General features: G+C 38.1%; 1 protein-coding gene across 1 annotated transcript in view; it reads right to left on the reverse strand.

Annotated features, from left to right (window-relative positions):
* The window catches only part of LOC124623140 (AT-rich interactive domain-containing protein 2), a 323,487-nt gene that overhangs the window by 83,467 nt on the left and 218,667 nt on the right, over positions 1-21,353 (reverse strand). Inside the window, exons 13-15 of the mRNA XM_047148930.1 lie at positions 18,750-19,004; positions 1,589-1,834; positions 169-412 (exon numbers count right to left, since the gene is read on the reverse strand). Coding sequence (XP_047004886.1) covers positions 169-412; positions 1,589-1,834; positions 18,750-19,004 — 745 coding nt within the window. The remainder of the gene's footprint in view (positions 1-168; positions 413-1,588; positions 1,835-18,749; positions 19,005-21,353) is intronic.

The following is a 21,353-nucleotide window of genomic DNA, read 5'->3' on the forward strand; positions in this document are numbered from 1 at the left end:
TTTCTACCTAACCTTAAGATATTAAAGAAAAAAAAATCCATTCATAATGTAATACACCGCAGCTTCAGGTCCTCACGCTCACTGCCTCTTCTCAGTTCTTCACATATAAACAAACATAAATTTTACACATTATGGCTTGAAAAGACATTCATAGAACATATTACAGACCTAGACTGGAGATTGAGCCTGTACAACTAGCACTGCCTGCACTCGATGCCAGCGAGCTGTTCCCTGTAGAGTTGGAGTCTTCAGTTGTAGCCAACAATGGAGGAGGTGGCGGCTGTGGTGGTTCACGACGCCCTCGCAATGCTGCACTTCCACTGCCTGGCCCATCAGAGCTGAGACAAGTGGTTGCCTGAATACCATCAATCTCAACAGGAACAGTTCCATTCCCATCTTTTGGAACATCATTCTGGGGATGAGAAGAAAAAAATCAATTGAACAGCAGCAAGCATATCCGAAACAACAGACACCACACAGAACCCACAGCTGTGATACTGCGATACATCATATGCTAATTGAAGCACCAGCAAAACTTCCAGTTAAAATTACAAACTTATTAATTATGAGAATGAAATTAAGACAAGTGAGTAACAGGTCAAATTCCCACAACTCAGTAGACAAACAAAGTAATGCCTGCAACTAATTCAGGCTCATAATTAATTTGTGAATTGTCAATTTCTTTCCACACTTTGTACCCCTTCATTGCAGCAAAGTAAAAGGCATCCACAACAACATGTTAAAATTCTTGCTTCCTTTAGTATTTGTAACTTCTACTGCTCTTTTTAATGACTAATTAAATTATTCTCAAGGTTCCAGAACTTTCACAGCTGTCTGATTCAGAGCTATTGTCATCAAATTTTTCCAATTTGAAGATTTATATATTAGTATTTTCTGTTAGTCCATACTCTTACTTACATTTAGCTCTAATCTGACACTTCAAGGTCAATTTCTTGCATTGAACAGTTCTTAGTGGCTTCTCCCTAACTCTGCTATGCACAAAAAATTACTTTCTTTTCATTGCAGTATAATGATACACTTAATATTACACTAAATAACAATGTAACTGGTTAGCGTAAAGAAGCTTCAAAATAATGGAAACAACTCTACAGTGAGCAGCATTCAAGCATGAGTTTCTTCATTTACTGCAATTAATTACATATGGCACAACACCGGGAAGTAACTTCAACTATGCTAGGAACTAAATACCGTAAGATTAAAGAAATTTCAGTGGAAAATATTAAAGCTATAACTGTATTACCTTTCTACACAATTACAATTAAAATTTAAGAATTTAACATTTTCTTTAACTAGTCAAAAAATTCTGTCCACAGAAAATTCTGCTGCCCATCACAGACAAAATCTTTGGAGTTTACTGGAGTCAAACTATTGGGTGAGATGAGATGAAAATCGTTTATAGAAAACTATGGGCTTTAGAGTGTTGTACAAAAAAAGTCCCAATTGACTGAAACAACAATTCTTGTGTTTAGTCACACATCTGTATGAATGCAGCTGCAGTTTGTGTACTCAAAATCTGTTGAGAACAGTACATAACATTGTAGTGAGAAACAAGCCCTCTGAATCTCACCTGCCCTTGTAATTGTACTTGCTGCACTGGAGTTCTTACACCATTGATGCGAGCGGCTCGATGCCTGTCTGATGACAATACAGAAACTTTGTTTGAGTTGCTAGCAGATTGCAGCTGTGTACCAGCTGAAATTGGACCAACCAGTACTTTCCTGACCACAGGACTTGCAACAGAATGGTTTCCTGAGGGAGTGTCAGCTTGTAGTTGTTGCTGTAGTAATCTTTGTTGTTGTTGTCGCTGAGTGACCTGGAAATTTCAAAGCATTTTCAGAAATCGATTTAATGGTTAAACATTTGACTGTTTGTGCATAAAACTGGATCATTGCTAATACATACAGCAACATGACAAGCAACAGACTATTGTATTAAATATGCCAAGTGTTTCAAATTTCTTACATCATTTTCATTTTCTGGAAGAATTCCATTAACATAAACATTTCCCAAGAGAGAGAGAGAGACGAATCTTTACATTTTGGAAATTGTCAAATATAGCCACAGAAGAAAAAGTAAATCAAGTGAATGGGTTGGATGTACAAGAAAGCAACAAATGCCAATGATCAACTCCAGGACGGATGAAAGGTTGTGTAGAGTACTGGACAAGGATCATGCTGTGTTCTGCCATCACATCACCAACCTTAATTCTATTTGCAAGACACTTCGCCCAATTTTTTTGAAGATTTAAAACCTTTTACATATTTCATTTGTATGCAAATACAGGAGACTGTAGATCTTATTTGACATTTTCTTAACAGTATATTTTCATTATTTGTTAGAGACATAAAAAGCTACCTTCATTTCTTCTTTTTTTTTTTTTTCCATTCTTTACATTGACACCACCTCAGTGCAGATGATGGATCTGATCACGTTGATCAAACTGTATTACAGAAATCAATTCACTAGGAGAAATACCTATATAACCTCTAGGGTTTTCTCACTGTGACCTTATTAATGATGTTCTTCCTCTCTACGTGTTCTGTCTTGTTGTTTCCATTTTACGCACAATATTCCAACAACCGACCTAGCCGTCTCCTTCAGGTGCTGAGAGTTTTCCTGTTCTGTACTCGCTGCATGCCAACTTGACTGTGAACAATTATTGGCCTCATGCCATTATTTATAACCGGGTTCAATTCTTGATGCCCAACATGCCCTTTGATGCTCTTCTGTTATTAGGTTTTCTGATGGTGGTGGTGGTGGTTAGTGTTTAACGTCCCGTCGACAACGAGGTCATTAGAGACAGAGCGCAAGCTCGGGTTAGGGAAGGATTGGGAAGGAAATCGGCCGTGCCCTTTCAAAGGAACCATCCCGGCATTTGCCTGAAACGATTTAGGGAAATCACGGAAAACCTAAATCAGGATGGCCGGAGACGGGATTGAACCGTCGTCCTCCCGAATGTGAGTCCAGTGAGCTAACCACTGCGCCACCTCGCTCGGTAGGTTTTCTGACATTTTAATAAACTCTTTAATTATGATGTCACAAAAACTTTTTGTTTGCACCACAATACTGTTCTCGGGTTCGTGTCTATATTCGAAGGAGTGCTTGATGACAGCTGGTTTGGTTAGCTGATTCAGTTGGGTTGTCGCTCATGTTCCTTGCATCTCTCCTTGATTGTTCTGGTAGGTCTGCCCCACATAGGGCATGTCAACGTTCGCAAGAAGTGTGACACACATCTATCTCAAAGACTCTCTTAAACACTGCAAAGAAGACTTTTTATCTTGGTTAAAGCAAGTAAAATATGCTAAATACAATGTTTCCATAGGAGCCTACTGACCTTTCTGTTTTGTGGGCTAGCCTTAACCTCTTCCTTAGGCATTCTTGATTTTGATTGCAATGCTCGTTCAGTTTTGACGAACTGTGTATCCATTACTTTGGAACACTATTAGTAGGTGTTTTAGTTCTTTGGCAGGCTTTCTTTGAAAGTGTTTGAGGTCTATGGGCTAGTCTTTAGTACCAAATATCTTTGTCACGGACAGTGATGGCTTGGGGAATGGAGGGAGGGATCAATGTGAATAAGTTTACTAAATACACTGTGGTCTAGTCCTTTTTTCTCTCAACTGGAAAAGCAATTGATCCTCTTTTTTTTAAGTTCCATCATGAATTTTATATTATGACAGACACAGTTTTAAATGTTCCAGGGATTTTTGAAGCTTCTCCATCTGATGTGGCCACATCACAAACATGTTGACCACATACCAATGGAAACAAGTTGGTTACAACAGCGCAGATTCTAGGGATTCTGCTTCAAAGTATTTCATATATTGTTTCACAATAAGCGATAACAGATTACCCATAGCCACGCTATCGGTTTTTTCGTAAGATTTTCCTTCAAACAGAAAATAAGTGGATACAATGTCTGAGAAGTGTTATCAAATATGAAGAGTGCTTCACAAATGAATCACAAGTTAGGCCAGGCAAACGATATATCACAAGAGAAAATCTTCTGTAAGACATTTCTGCCATACATTCCTAAAAATGGGTTAGTGACAGCATCAGTTTAGTGACATATGAAGGGGATTTACGTGAAGTGCAACATCCAACAGATTACTAATCCATTTTTAGAGAGGTACCAGTGTAATAACTGGTTAGACAGATTAAAGCCTCTTGATCACAGTAAATAAACAACAGTATAGGCCTGGGCAGAAGGGAACATCAACTGTGACTGACAATGTGCAATGAGTGCCAACAAATGTGTAATCATATTTTGTGATGCACAGGTTCTCCCAACAGTGAGCAATTAGAGTATGTTTGTATTTACTGGTCCAACAGCAGCTACAATAGAAAATAACACAAGAAAGACAAATAATGTGGGATTACAAGACTGCAAAAATGTGATGATAATTACAATCAGGATATCAACCAAATAATACACACAAAGTTTCCTGGGAAAAAACAGGCACTTAGACTGCAAAGATGTCAATATAATGAGTGAAAATAATGTAGACCTTCCCAACAAAAAATTAAAGGACAAGAGAAAAGTGTCTAAATTCTTCCACTGCATTGTATACTAACTTACTGCATCAGCAGTTTAATAACAAGTATTTTTTCAAACAAATACATAAATAAACCAAAATATTGTGTGACTGGAAGTAAGTACCTCAAATTAATCTCGGCAGATCACTTCTGTTTTAACTAAAATATTTAGCACATTGTTCTCTTATTTGATTACTGTACAGTGTACTTCAAGAACATAATAAAAATAAAATAAAAATACCAATACTTTCAATACCTAATAAAGTAGCCATCATGCAGTTATGTATTTCATTTCATAAAATGAAACAAAAAAATCACTATGTATCAAACATAAATTACATCACCACCACAGCACAAAATGTTAGTTAAGGAAGGCAATGTACAGAGTGAAGTTTGTTGGAAAGCAATGTCCACTTGCCATTTACACGCAACAGAAATGATAACACAAGGTAGTACAACTAAAACATACCTCCCAAGCATATCCCGAACAAGTGAATATATGAAAGTGCAGTTTTTTAAACTTAAAATGGGGAAAGTGGTGAATTTTCTGATAATGACTATATTTTTATTGGGGCTATATACTGCCAGTGAAAAAATATACCCAACAGTTGGTTGTGCTGTTGCCAGTTTTCAAGTGTAAAGCGCAAATGGCTCCAGGCGAAACAACAGTTTTCTATAGAGCTGCAACAACATTGGAGCATTGTTATAGACACGTACACAATAGCGCATTACATGATTGGTTGCGGTAGGTATGCAAAGTTGCTGCGCTGTGCCCACTTCACTGTCGTGCCACAAAAAGCAGCAGTCACTCAAACGTCTAACCTACTGTTCCACCTTGAGTACAGTCCACACATTTACCCATGAATGTATGTTCATCAGTCTGCACCTGCTGCTGTAGAGATCACACAATTTCCTGATGAAGATCTCAAACTTCAGAAGGTATACGACAGTCAAAAAAGTTGATGTGGTTTTTGCATATGGTGAATGAAGTCAAACTGTCAATAGCACTTGTGTGGCTGTATTATGAACTGAATCTTAATCGTATCAAGTAATCACAGGCTCTCTTTTTATCTTCATAAAAAAAGACATATAAATGGAACACTGAAGATTAAAATATGCAGCGAAAGAAAAACAGTAACTGATGAGAGAAATTCAACTACAATTTCAGCAGCAGTAATATGCATCACAACGTGGCAACTTTAATGTGCAGGAGAGATCAGCCAATAGAATATTCTGCTAATTATACACTCAAAAACATTTCATCCTTCCCACTTTATGCTCCATTGACAGCTTCATGGCAATGACTTTCAAAATCAATTACAGTTCTCTGAATGATGTTTACGAAAATCACAAACTGTTGCAGAGTTCCTATACAAGATTTTGTTTACTAATCAGGGACAAATCAATGTTTACAATAAGCACTACTGGTTAGCTGCAAATCTACACTGACCGAGAGAAATGTATGAACAACCACCTTTGTCTGCCAATATGTGGGGCAGGCATCTCAAGAACTGCATAATTAGTGCTCATTTGCCTTTGTGCATGGAACCATACACGCACATTAACCTGCCCCAGGGTGTTTAGATCCCCCTTCTCTAAGTGCACTTGGGTAATTCTCAGCAGGCACATCCACATCACAGGAGTGGGCCCGGATTTCGAGCTGGTGGCAAAGTTCTTCTGGGGACCCAGTATCATGGGGTATGACATGTTACCCATGCCCAGGGTTGCAAGTGAAGACCACATCAGCAAGGAAGGTGAAGAAGATGGACTTCGGTGCCGCAGACTTGGCGTTAAGTGGCACCTCATTCCCCAAAGAACCCAAGGGAGGGATAGACAGAGTCCCTGAGCCCAGAAAGGTAATCGTCTAGTGGAAGAAAACCACAATTAAAAATCACTTGGTCCTTCAAGTGGGGGGGTTTAGGCATTGGACCTCCAGTCCACCCTAACAAAAGAAATCAAAAAGCAAAACCTCCCAATTTAGCCTCGGAACGGAATGGATCAAAACAAAGACGACAACAGGCGCGAAAGAGGACAATGAGAATTGTAACATGGAATATACATGGAATTTCTACAAAGAAACGTGAAAACTTTACTTCTTTAAAGTGCCTTGACGTCGACATAGTGAGCCAAACAGAAACCAAAGTGAAAAGGCATGGTACGGAAGAGATAAATGATTACATATACATTTATAGTGGCATACCAAAGGAACAACGAGCCCAAAGTGGAGTTGCCATTGCCATAAAAAAACAACTCAAGAAAAACTTCCAGCTGGGAATATGTCAGAGATAGAATTCTGCACAGGTGAAAATAAAGGACCATTCTGTGATGATTATTTTGGTCTATTCACCAAACGACGATGCTGATGTAGTGAAGAAAGACTTATTCTACACTCAATTGACGAGATCTCTTCAAAACATAGGGAAATGCAAAGAAGTCATTTTACTAGGGGACCTAAGTGCCAGAACAGGATGTAAAGCTAATGACAACATAGTGGGACAATATGGTGAAGAAACCATAAATAATAATGGTGAAAGATTGATAGAATTTTGTACGTAAAATGATTTAAGAATTCTGAATGGATGGTTCAAGCATAAGGACATCCACAAATACACATGGATGAAACCAAGATTAGATTAGATTAGATTAGTACTTGTTCCGTAGATCATGAATACGACACTTCGTAATGATTTGGAACATGTCAGGTTAATAAAAGGTGTGACTTCCAGCAATTATTCTGATTACATGCTTTTGTGCAAAGAACACTCTTTTACTCAATGATGAGTTACCCCAGAATATGTCGTCATATGAAAGCAGAGAATGTAAATAGGTGTGGTAAGCTAATTTACTGAGATGTATATCGCCAAAATTTGCAATGACCCTAGTAGCATAAGTAGCTGAACTCAAATGTTTCAGCAGATCTTCCGTGTGTTTTTTTCCAGTTCAACCCCTCATCAATGCATACACCCAGAAATTTTGAATATTCTACCTTAGCTACCAATTTCCTATCGAAGTCTATATTTATTAATGGTGTCATTCCATTTACTGTGTGAAACTGTATATACTGTGTTTTGTCAAAGTTTAATGAGAGCCCATTTGCAGACAACCACTTAATGATTTTCTGAAAAACATTGTTTACAATTTCATCAGTTAATTCTTGTCTGTTGGGTGTGACAGCTATACTTGTATCATCGGCAAAAAGTACCAGCTTTGCATCTTCGTGAATACAGAATGGCAAGTCGTTAATATCCATTAAAAACAGCAGAGGACCCAAGATCGAACCTTGCCGCACCCCATTCTTGATTGTTCCCCAGTTTGAGAAATCACCAGTTTTTTGCATATTATGTGAACTGCTTATTTCAACTTTCTGCACTCCTCCAGTTAGGTATGATTTAAGCCATTTGAGCGTTGTCACATTCATACCAAAGTACTTGAGCTTATCTAGAAGTATTCTATGATTTACACAATCAAAAACCATTGAGAGATCACAAAAAAATCCCAACAGGAGGTGACTTCCGGTTACTCAGAGCATTTAATATTTCGTTAGTGAAAGTATATATAGCATTTCCCGTTGAAAAACCTTTCTGGGAACCAAACTGACATTTTGTTAAAACTTTATTTTTACAAAGGTGTGAAGCTACTGTACAATACATTACTTTTTCAAGAATTTTGGATAAGGCAGTCAGAAGAGAGATTGGGCGGTAGTTGTTGACATCAGACGTATCCCCATTTTTATGCAGTGGTTTAACAATGGCATACTTCAGTCTATCTGGGAAAATACCCTGCTTCAGAGAGCTATTACATATGTGGCTTCCTAATTTCAGAAGGAGGGGTGGGTGGAATTTCAATTGTATCAAATTGTGTGGGTAAGACCTCTTCCATTAACTGCCTTGCTTCTTCTAACGAACATTTAGATCCTATTTTCTCTACAACATTTAAAAAATGATTATTCAAAATGTTTTCGACTTCCGGCTTGTTGTTTGTCAAGTTTCCATTCGCTTTGATGGCAATGCCGTCATCCTGTACTCTTGGTTGACCTGTCTCCCTTGTAATAATATTCCAAATTGTTTTGATTTTGTTATCAGAGGTATTAATCTCAGACATGATGCACATGCCTCTGGACTTTTTAAAAAACTTTTTTAGCGTAGCGCAGTAATTTCTATAATATTTGGCTGTTTCTGGGTCATTACTCTTTCTTGTTGTTAGATGCAGTTCCCTTTTGTGGTTACAAGATATTTTTATTCCTTTAGTAAGCGGTTTTTTTGCATGGTTTCTTATAATTAGAGTTAACTGCTTTCTTGGGGAAACAAGTCTTCAAATTCTCTTACAAGTGTATCATGAAATAAGTTATATTTTAAATTAGCATCGGGTTCCTTGTACACCCCATTCCAGTCTACCTGCTGAAGATTTTCCCTGAAATTTCCAATAGTTGAGTCATTAACTGAACACACAACTTTGGAGGGTCGTTTTGAATTACTGAATGGAGCTATGTCATATACTGTAACTAGCTGAGCACCATGATCAGAAAGGCCATTCTCAACAGGACAAGAATTTATGTTTTTAAACTCATCTTGGTACACAAAAGTGTTATCTATCAATGTGCTGCTGTCCTTTACTACCCGAGTAGGAAAATTAATGACACGTGTCAAATTGAAAGAACCAAGCAAGACTTCCAGGTCATTCTTCCTATTACACTCTTTCAGTGAATCAAAGCAAATAATAATTTGCTATCTGACAGATAGCACAACAAGGCATCCAAGTTTCCCAGGAATAAATTGAAGTTTCCTGAAGGGGACCTATATACTGTTACAATTATAAAAGAGCCCGCCTTCAGTTGAAGTTCACAGGCACGTGCTTCTATATGTTGCTCTAGACAAAACTTTTTTGTATCTAAGCTTTTTACACAGTGATAACTTTTGACATATATAGCAACTCCTCCTCGCTCCTTATTCTCTCTACTCGTACGTGCAGCTAGTTTATAACCACTGATATTTACCTTTTCCATATCAGACACAACGTGATGTTCAGACAGGCATAGTATCTCTATTACATTATCAGATTCAATGTCATCCAAACGAACCAGTAGCTCATCTACTTTATTCTTCAATCTCGGAATATTTTGGTGAAAAATGGTAACATTATTTTTTACTTTACTTTTGTGAGAATCTACTTTTTTCTTTAATCCACCAATATTTTGGGTAAATATGGTAACATTATTATTTACTTTACTGTTGTGAGAATCTTGTGCGTTTTGGACCTCTTTAGCACCTGCCTGCCTGAACTTCTTGTTGAACACTGATTTTAGTCTAAAACAGAGGTACATCCATGAGTATGAGTGTCCACCCTTACGGATTTCACTAACAACCCTGCCAGTTTACCCTTCCCTTTCCTACTGAGGTGTAGGCCACGCCTTGTGAAATCCCCCCTATCAATAGCCTCAACAGGAACCAATCCAATGTCTGACAAAGTGACCGCCCTATGCAACTGATCCAACTCCATATTTACCCTCCTGATAGAGCGGTTCAACTAGGGCTGATCATGCCGCACGAAAGCAGGCACCAGCCCAACACGGGTATGGGTCATTGCAGAAGCTATTTTCACCAGGTCACACTCAATACTGTACCCCAAGCATTACTCTCACGTCCATTATACACTATGTCATAATAAAACAAACAACAAAGCTAATAGTACAAGACGTGAGGGCTATGAGAGGTGCAGAGTGTGGATCAGACCATTTTCTGTTATGTCTAAGCTATTATTCAAGTTTATCAAAGACACAGAAATTCAAGTGGAAACCGAGCCAAAGAAAGCCAATAATATTCAAGATAATTTATAAAACCTTGACTGTAGTTCTACCCATTTCTTGTACCAGCAAAGGCTAGCAGAAAAATTTGCTGCCGTTGAAGGAACCTCTGCAGATGAGATGTATGAGATGGTTTAAGAAGCCATTCATAACGCAGCTTATGAATCACTGGTTTTCAAAAAAAAAAAAAAAAAAAATCCAAAAGAGTAATAGAATATGTGATGAGTGGTGGAACCACTCGGTACGAGAGAAGGTAGAAAGTAAGAAGAAAGCTTATAATAAATCGTTGAACTCAAGATCAGACAATGATTGACAGGAATACAGAGTGGAGAAAAGATGCACAGAAAACAATAATTAGGGCAAAAAACGAAGCCTGGCAGGAAACTGGTGAAGAGATAGAAAAAAGCATGGGGAATACAAGAGCAAATAAAGCCTGGAAGATATTAAAAAGAATGACAACACAGAATAAAGATAAAGCAGATATAAACGTCATTGGCATGCAGGAATGAGTGAACACTATCAAGGATTACTAATTCACTGAGAACCCACCAGACATTGATATTAGTAATGAAAATATACCACTGATAACTACAGAGGACGTCCAAAATGCAATTAATGCCATGAAAAATAGAAAGACACCAGGCCCAGGATTAATTATATAGAACTGGTTAAAGCAACACCGTCAAAACTATTTGAGATATTGGCAGTGATTTTTGACAAATGCCTTAGAGGTGACGAAGCCCCAAAGGTGTGGAAAAAGGCAATAATTACATCAATATTTAAGAAGGGCAACAGGAGAAATCGTGCAAACTATTGTGGTATTAGTGTGATGCCATCCATGGTGAGTCTATGGCCATATCCTAAAAAAAGAGGATAGAAGAAGAAATAACTGAATCTGAAGAACAAAATGGATTCAGATTGGGTCACTCCTGTGCTGATGGAGTATTTACCCTCAAAAACCTAGTGGAGAAAAGGACAGCAACGGGCCTTACGACCCAATTTGTCTTTGTAGACCTCCAGAAAGGTTATGAGACAGTTCTCCAGAGCAAGCCAAGGACAAGTCTAATTGATAATGGTGTGTCACCGAGCTATGTGAAAGCTGTCAGACTCCTCTACCAAGGTTGCACGGCAATGGTAAAAGTGAGAAATCAACTATCTCAAGAGTTTGAGGTGACAAAGGGACTACGCCAGGGATGCACAATCGCACCTACACTCTAAGATCTACCTAGAGAAGGCACTAAAATCCTGGAAAAGGAAATGCAGAGGAATGGGTATCCCCATAGATGATGATTTCTTGTTCACTTTATTTTTTGCTTACGACCAAGTGTTAGTAGCCGGAGACGAGGAAGATGCAAATTACATGTTCCGCAAAATAAGAGAAGAATATGAAAAATGAGGTCTTGTCATAAACGTATCTAAAACAGAATATCTGAAAGTGGGAGAAAATGCTGTTAATGACTTACAACTCGGCACCAATACTGTTAAAGGGTGTCATAATTTTATGTACCTGGGAGTGACACTGTCGTCCAATGGTACAAGTATGGATGATATAAACAATAAAATTGGCCAGGGCAAGTGAGCCATAAAACAACTAAATGGTATTCTCTGGAACAAAAACATAATGTGCAGAATAAAACATACCATCTACCACACAATTATAGAACATATCACAACATATGGTGCAGAGTTGTGGGAACTAACTCAGAGGCAGGAAGATCGCCTGCTGGCTGTCGAGGTGGTTTTCTGGAGACAGAGTTGTAGATATTCCAGGATTGATCATATTAGAAATGATAGGATCAGAGAGGTTACGAATGTCAAAAGCACAATCCAAGACCACATAGAAAGGAAGCGCCTACTCTGGTATGGTCACTTACAGCGAATGTCAGGCACAAGATGGCCAAAATGTGAATGGCAATGGACTCCATATCAAAGAAATATGATAGACCTCAAAGTATTTGTACATATAAGGAATAGTCAAATGAAAGCAAGACAGAAGTAAGTATACTGTTTATTATTTCAAAAGTAATCGTCAAAACTGTTAATAAATTTATCCCATAGAGAGACAAGATGGTCAACGCCTTCAGGGAAAAATGTCAGCGGTTGCCTGCGGAACAATGGCTGTACCTAGGCCTGCACCTCTTCATATAAAGCAAACTGATAGCCATGAATGTGTTTCTTTGGGGCTCAGAAAATATAGAAATCACATTTGAAGAGATTTTTACTGTATGGAGGATGTGTAAGGGCTTCCCAGCAAAAGTTCTGCAACACTGTCAAAAACAACCTTGGTAATATGGGGGCAGGCATTATCCTGGAACAGAATGATGATGTGCATCAACATTCCTGGCTGTCTGGACTTGGCATGCTTCAAATTCTGCAAAGTTGCCACATACTGTTCTGCATTAATTGTGGCACCATGTATTAGAAAGTATATGAACAGTGTGTTCTTACAATGAAAGGAAAAGGTAATCATGACTTTCCAGGAGACAGCATGCATGGCTTTGGAATTTTTCGTTGGGTGGTTAATCCATGTGCTTCCCTTGTCAGCTCTGACAGTTGCTCTCCAGTGACAATGAGGGACAGGAAAATATATTCTTCATTATGATAAACGTTTCTGGTGCTGCAGCAATGTCGACATTCTGTTCAACTTCTGTTCTTCTGTCATGCTATGGGGAACCTATTACGAACAGATTTTCCAGAACTTCAGAAGCTCTGTCACGATGGTGTGAGCAGTACCATAACTGATGTCTAACATGTACCAAATGTCATCTGCTGTCAGTCATTTCTGACAGCAGCATCCACCGCAGGAGCAGGAATGACAGAAGGGGGTAATGACCCGCTGAGCATGTCCTGGCTGACTGCTATCACTCAACGGCATTATTCTAAGCAAATACACATGCACATGACATACTATATATGTCATGCACAGCACAAATGCAAGTATCAGTTTCACTTCCTGAAAATCATTCCACAGTCAAAAGCCTCTTTCCCAGCCTCCACAGTGAAGTCAGCTGTGGACACGATTCACTGACCTTACACTGAGCACGGAAAATGGCACAGTGGTGAATGTTTGTGCTGTTTCTTCCTGATTCCCAATAGAGGACACTTCTACCCGTGCTATCAACATCTGTGCCATGCTCATTATATAGTCTGCCTCATTTTCATTTGAGTGACACTTATATCTACAGTTCCTAACAGACATGCTGCCACATTTACTGGAACATATCTTACTGGACATAACGGGAATTCTTGTAGAACCAAAATGACAATGTCCTGCCACTTCTGCACAGATAATTACACATCTCCTTAACAGACATTTGGAGGTTACTGGATCAGCCATTTGGAAGCCACAGGACATCCTGTACACACACAAAACATAACATCTCTAGACTTTTATCTGTAGGAAAAATCAAAACAATGTCAACAAGGAAACATGGATGACTAAGACATGAAATACCTCACAACGCAGGCCTGTACTGTATTAAGTCCAGATGAAATTCAATGTGCAGTACTGTTTGTTCAAAACTGTTTTACAGCAATGTAACAATGGTGAATGTTGACATTTTGAGCACCTGATATGGCAGTCATAATAATGAACATACAAACCATCCGCAAATTATGTGTCTGCTTACAAGTGGTACACCAGGGCTGAAATTTGTGGTATTTCTTCTCCAGACAGGACAACAGTTGTTTTCAAAGGCTCTTCCCATTGTAAAAACACTCCCATTAAAAAGTAATTTTTGAGAACATTTAAAAATGTGCTGTCTTAATCTGGCAGCTATAAACAATAAAAATTACTTGCACGTCAGAAAATTCACCACATCATCTGCTCTAACTTAGCAAAAACCACATCTCGATATATACTCTTTCTGGATATATTTTGGGAGGGGGGCTATCATAGCTGCCACATACTTTATTGATCAGAAAACTTTTGTATCCCTCAACTGGACATATTACTATAGTAATTGTTTTACAAAACCTTAAGTTCCCATGTGTTAAGTTTAGCACAATAAAATATGCTTCAGTTTCTTTTTACGAATGAAATTAGTGCTTCCTGTTGCATATACAGTAATTAATAGAATAAAATGTGTATATTTTATAATAAATGTAGTGATCGAACATGTATGTATCACAACTTGTATGGACATTACTTTCTAATTAGTTATACGTTGGGAGTGAGCGAGTGGCTTTGTCATCTCATTATCTTCAAAGATCTGACAGTCTAATAATGTTATACATAGAAACATTTCACTTCCATAGGACATGCCTGAACGATTATGTACAATCAACACCAAAAGCAAATGACAATGGAAATTTGTTATAGTTTTTATGAAGTTATATTCACCAGATTACTGCAAAAGCACCATATATATTCTAAACAAATATATGATTAAAAGTACTATTCACAGAATATTAGTTTTTATGTAACAATATTATAAAATGTTACTTTTCCATTTTTCAGTTGAAGAGGAAGGCTGGAGGTACTGGTTGTAGAGGAACTTACCCAGAGAGGTTAAGGGAGATGCCATTAATTGCCAAACAACTAAAGTCAAATACTTCAGATAAAATATTTACACAAAATGCAAACAAAACACATGCAACACAAAATTAACCTTCCACCACAGTTGCGCCGCCGGTCAGTGTACTGCCCTAAGCTTAAATAGATCCAACTACATAGGAAACTGGTATATGGACAACAATAAATGAAGAAACCACAGTAAGTGTTTTTCTTAAATGTTAGTTATTATGGAACAAGTTTACTTCCAATGACCACAAACTTTTGTGAACCTAAGCTGCTTCAATCACTGCACTCACTATTTTATAAAAATGAGTACCCCCATGGACACAGTCTATCTAAAAGAGCAGGACACGCTATTACTCAGAACAGAGGTAAGTGTGAGTCTTAATCTTTTTATAATTTGGCAGCATTCAGGTCAACAAAGTGCTACTGAGGACACATTGATCCATTCACTCTGAAGTGACACCAAAGGAACCCATTTCAGACTAGTTTATGCAAACAGTATTGACTCCTTTGTACAACGACCCCAAAATTCATTTCAAGGCTGTAGAAATTATATGGGACGTCAACACATGGATAATCCACAGATCTTTTCCAACCCTAAGTACAGTGTCTTATAGACTATGCTCAAAACAAATGAGAAATTTTACTTAGCAGCTACAATCATTACAGTGGTTTGCAACAAGCCCGTATATCTTAAGAACAACAAAATATTCAGCTTTAACTGAAGAGATGTCAACCAGGTAATGTAAGTAACAGAATAATCAATGAGAAATTTTTGTCAGCATCTAGCAGCTTACTGATTTCAAGTTCATTAGAGATGGAGAACGGTCTAAAACCTGCAGGAAAGCAGCCACATCACCACACGAGTAAATGTCCAAGCATTGCCTATAATAGCCGAAGATAATCTGTTAAGTCCTGGTCAGGATAAGCAAATCATGGCTAGAAGCCATGGTGGGTTGGGTTAGCACTGTTGGGCTGGGCTTGCACTTGGATGGGTGACCACTCAGTCTGCCGAGTGCTGTTGGCAAGCGGGGTGCACTCAGCCCTTGTGAGGCAAACTGAGGAGCTACTTCAACTGGCTCTGGTCTTGTAAACTGACATATGGCAAGAGAGTGGTATGCTGAGCACATTCACATGCCCCTCCCTGTCCGCATCCAGTGACGCCTGTGGGCTGAAGATGACACAGTAGCCGGTCTGTACCGTTGGGCCTTCATGGCCTGTGCTTTTTTTTTTTTTTTTAAGCGATGTATCGATAATTTTTTGGTGCTGATATTATTAGGAGACTGCATTAAATAAACAATACTATATTTGTCATACAATATCAATTCCTTCAGATGATACACACTGAAATGCCATGCAACATGCCTCTGCAAAACTGCAATTGTAACAGAACTTTACATGCTATACTGAGGAGAAAAAATTTTATGATCACCTGCTCAATAGGGCTGGTCCACCTTATGAACACAATACAGCAGCGACTGTTTGGGCATGGATTCATAGGCTTGGTAGGCTTCCAGAAGTAAGTGGTGTCAGATGTCTACGCACAGCTCATGCAATCCATGTAAATTATGCACTTTGGTTTTTGGGCATGGAGATTGAACTCAATAACATCCCCGATGTTTTCCATCCCCTCCGTGCACGCTACCTGTCCTGGTTTGTGAGCTTAATTTCCTGGTATCATGCTAATTTCCACACAATGATTGTTGCACACTGGAATCTTAAGAGGGTTGCCATGGTAGCACTCATGTGACAAAAAGAATCTGTCCTCTGCCCGTGTGAACTAAATAGGCAGTTTGCATATGCTCAGCAGAATGCTTACTCCAGAAGTTTCATGCGTGTTTTGACATTTTTCCAATTAATGTTAAAATCACAATGTTATGGAATATCTATATGGCTGAGACCAGTCATTCCAGGTACACTTAATGACCACCTTGTAATGTCGGCACTAACTGATTTCATGGCTATCAATCAGGAAAACCAGTGGAGAGGTGGTTTGACCAATTCCTTCATAATGTAGTGGAAAAGCAATTTTCCACGTCAGCAAGAAAAGTGGGAATTGTCAAATGGCTCATGCTGTGCAGAAGTCAAATATAGAACAGAAGTGGTTGTTTTCACACTAGTGTGGTGTGTTGATGTAAAGGCAGCATAATAGTCAAGAAGAGAACTTTAAAGTTATGACAGTGCTTTCTTTTGAAATACTTTTCAACAGTGTGCAGATGTCAGGTTACTTTTCCTTTAATTGGTTTTATCTGACAAGTTTAACTTAGTTTTTTTCCAGTAATTTAAATACATGTGATCTTGACTGTTAATCAATATAATGTAATTGATAGGTGTATTTTCATTTTCAATATAATACTAAAAAATAATTGCAAACAATGAACATAGGGTACTTCAAAAATAAGCAAGCAGAAACTAATATAAAAACTGGCAAAAAGAGGCAACAAATAAAATCAAAGTTTGCAGAAAGTAATAATGAAGTTGTCAAAAATTAATACCGAAATTGGCTATAAAATAAAACGATTTTATGTCCCTAATTATAACTAAAAAGTGTCACTTCTAAAACATTTCATATGTTTGTATGACAAAAGGATTTCTGTAAAGTAAAAAGAATTTAAGCAACAAAAGGATAGATTTCAAACAACTTTTCTTTTTATTAGTATTATCAGCACAGCACAAGAAGAAGGAAAAAAAGCGTCATAAAGTAGACGTACGAAGCAAAGAGAAAGTGCTTGAGATAGCAGTTGTTAAAAACATTATCTTGATCACACAGATGGAGGAGGAGGGGGTCATAAGGGAACACTATTCCCCCACTTCACAGAGAATAGGCCACAATTTGTCCCGGTTCCTGGAGAAATTTTCACAGTTACCATGATGAGCACTTGCAATCCACATCTGCATATCATGTGTTTTAAAATCATGGAATGGTCAGTTACCAATTAACGAACTTTTAACTTTACTTTTGCTTTTGTTCTGTAAGATTGCTCAGTTTTTGCAGATTTTACTTTCATAGCACAAAATGATTACATACGATCAACGCTTTTCAAATATCAGAATGCTACAATACTTGGATTAAATTCAATGCACAAAGAATGAAATAAAACTGAAAAACTCTATTCCTGAGCACAGAGGGGAAAAAGAAACTCTCATCAAATATCTGCTGTGAATAAGCCCAGTCACCAAAGAACTTGCAGCAATGTACAACATGCACGCATTTGCGAAGAGCTTTCAGTATAAAAAGTGTAAGAAACTCATGATCCCTGCACAGAACAAAGAACACAATATAAGACCACATGCCAAAAGCATAATGTAATGGCACAGTAAAAGAGACAAAACAGAAACAATGTCCAAGCACTGCCCATTTGAGCAAGAGGCAAGCCTTTCATTCCTGTTGGACTATGCAATATTTCATTGCAGTCAATTACTTCAGGCTAGGAAGTAAAGCGAAGATATTGAAAAGAAACCCATCTCACAGTGAAACAAACTGTCTCACATATAAAGACAGACACAAAGGCTATCAAGAGATACAGCAATTGTTGAAAATTTTTGACTGACAGTTTCTTAAAATCACAATTCCAACATAACACAATCGATTACCAGTTCCAACCGTTAGGGGCCATCTTCAGACCTAAAATATACAAAACACAGTAACTTTGCAATTTTTGTCCTTTTTTCCATACTTGTTGATCTGAAAAATGATCCCTAATGGCCAAAACTCTTAATCAGCCACCTTGCATTGCTATTTTGATGGTATGAACTAATCACTGTCACTAACTTTTCACCCATAACTATCTTCACGACAGAGAAAAAATTTGACTTATCACCACCCTCTTAGACCAACGTCAATCAACACGGCGAGACCCTGTGGTGGCGGCGTACCTGTGCTGTCAGTCGCAGCTGGCTATCTGAGGATGCGGCACACACAGTGGCAGGTGCAGGCATCATGCAGTCCACACCAGGAGGTGTTACCTTAGTTGCCAGCAGGCTCTTGATGAGGGAGGAGCTGCTTGTACTGGGCGTATTACTGGCCTGCTGTTGTGTTTGCTGTTGTTGCGCTGGCTGCTGCTGTTGCTGTTGTTGTTGTTGTTGTTGCTGCTGCTGCTGTGGCTGCTGTTGGAGTTGCTGCGGCTGCTGCTGTTGAACAGAAGTGCTGACAGCACCTCCACTTCTAGTGTTAGAGCCAGTGAAGCCCTGGCTCACGTGTGGGTGTGACCACACATTTGCCATCACATAATGGTAACCAAACAATCTAACTACGGGAAGAGGCAGGGGCTGGGACAGTCAGAGAGTATTTTTGAAGAAATAACTTTCCTGCACATACCATTTCAATATTTTACACAATCTCGTGTAGTTATGATAATTACAGACCTAACATTCTATCATCAACCAGCTTAAATACAGTCATATGATTTCACACCAGAACTGTGTTACAACACAGTATGAACAGATTGCAAATGTTGTCCATACCACCATTTCCATGTGGTTACAGCATGATGTCTACTATGAAAAGCGATTGAGTAAAGACGTCACCTTTAATATAATTAGTAATTTGCCTATTTCTTTGGCCTACTGGACTTTGACAGAATAATTCAATTATAGAATTATGTTCCACCTGTTTCTGTAAAACACAAAATTATTCTTACACCAGGCTTCTTGCGATGTGAGATTTTTCTTACCCATAACTGTTCATCTATCTTTAAAATAAACAACTATACTGAAATTAACACTACAGTCAATGAAGGAGAGAAATCTGAATGTTAGATAACAATGATAAAGAGAGATTTATCCAGCATCCTTACATAATTCTAAATACCATAACCATGAGAATAATAAATTTACAAGGAGACTGAACATGAGACCAATACTTTACATCAGGAGGTGAAATTCTACATGCTGTACGAGTAATCTGTGACGAACTGTATCACTAACAAATTAACAACTGTGTCTATCAACAGAACTGATAATATAGTCTCCTGAAAGTAAGAACTGACCACCCATTGTGTCTCCCTATAATTTTGTAGTTTTCCGAGTGAATTTTTTTTTTAAATTCTGATACTAAGTTTCTCTTCCTTCTTTCAACTAGATTTCCTTTTACACTGAAAGTTGCTTGAAAATCTATCCTTACCTTTATCATGATAAATTAAAAATGGAAAGAAATAATGGAATGCTGTGCCATGAATAACATTTGCAATCAATAAATGAATCAGTGAGATGTCTTCAATAAAGATGAATGTGGATATTACTACACTGCCAACTCCTTCAACAATGTGCCAGTTTGAGAGAGAAAATAGTCTGTAAAACCACAAAAATCATACTGAACCAGCCTGAGTTTCCACAAATTTTCTATTTATTTATATCTTCTTTGTTTATGTATTTTTACTTTGTTAAGTGCAGGCAAGTTGTTATAGAATTGTAATGTATACTAATGTAAAATCTAAGCATGCATAAGCCTTAAGGGAAAGGGAAAAAAATGTTTCACAACAGCAATAAAATAAAAATTGGAGTAAGGGTAACCACTTATTGCACAATTGAGCACTGAGTGGTCTACACGCAAATAAACAAAATTTAAATTGTAGCAAGCTTTTGGAAAATGTCCTTCCTCAATGCTATCTGATTAATACAAAGGAAAGAAACTGAAAGCTCTGGACCAATTTCAATTGGTATATGCATTTGTCGGTCATTCAGTGCCTGAACTTTTGCTTTCACTCCTTCCTCTGTATTCCATTTAGGACTTTCTAGTTTCATAGTTGGGTTTGTGTATCTAAAAAGATCAGGTCTGGGTTGGTTCAAATGGCTCTGAGCACTATGCGACTTAACTTCTGAGGTCATCAGTTGCCTAGAACTTAGAACTAATTAAACCTAACTAACCTAAGGACATCACACACATCCATGCCCGAGGCAGGATTCGAACCTGCGACCGTAGCGGTCGCTCGGTTCCAGACTGAAGCGCCTAGAACCGCACGGCCACTCCGGCCGGCTCAGGTCTGGGTAATATCTTTGATATAGAAATAAGTTCCACAGAACACAAACTGGCAAAAATTAAGTGGCTAATTCATCAGAATTTGGTCTGAAAGTGATATTTGATATTGTATCCAGTAATGAAAGGGACAGAAAAACCAACAACTGCCCTCAGATTCAAATTTCATTTTAGAAAGAGCTTGTAACTGTAAATATTGGAAGCGCAATTTATGGACTGTTAATAAGACAGATCCCCTAGCTGAGCTTAAGAGAGCAGTACACACAAAGAAAAAAGATGGAAAGAAGAGAGAGAACAAGAAAGTTCCAAATGTGCACAAAAGCAATACAAAATAAGGCACACTATAAACAAAACTTGTACAAACATCTACACAAAGCAAATTCACAAAGCCAACGATACCACAAAGATATATATATATTTGAAAAAAATATCAACTTCACTAGGTAATACAAAACTCACTAATGGTCTACAAGTTCATAATCTGAAAGTGTACATCTACATGCAAG

This window comes from Schistocerca americana, chromosome 7, assembly GCF_021461395.2.
Source record: "Schistocerca americana isolate TAMUIC-IGC-003095 chromosome 7, iqSchAmer2.1, whole genome shotgun sequence".
Taxonomy (NCBI): domain Eukaryota; kingdom Metazoa; phylum Arthropoda; class Insecta; order Orthoptera; family Acrididae; genus Schistocerca; species Schistocerca americana.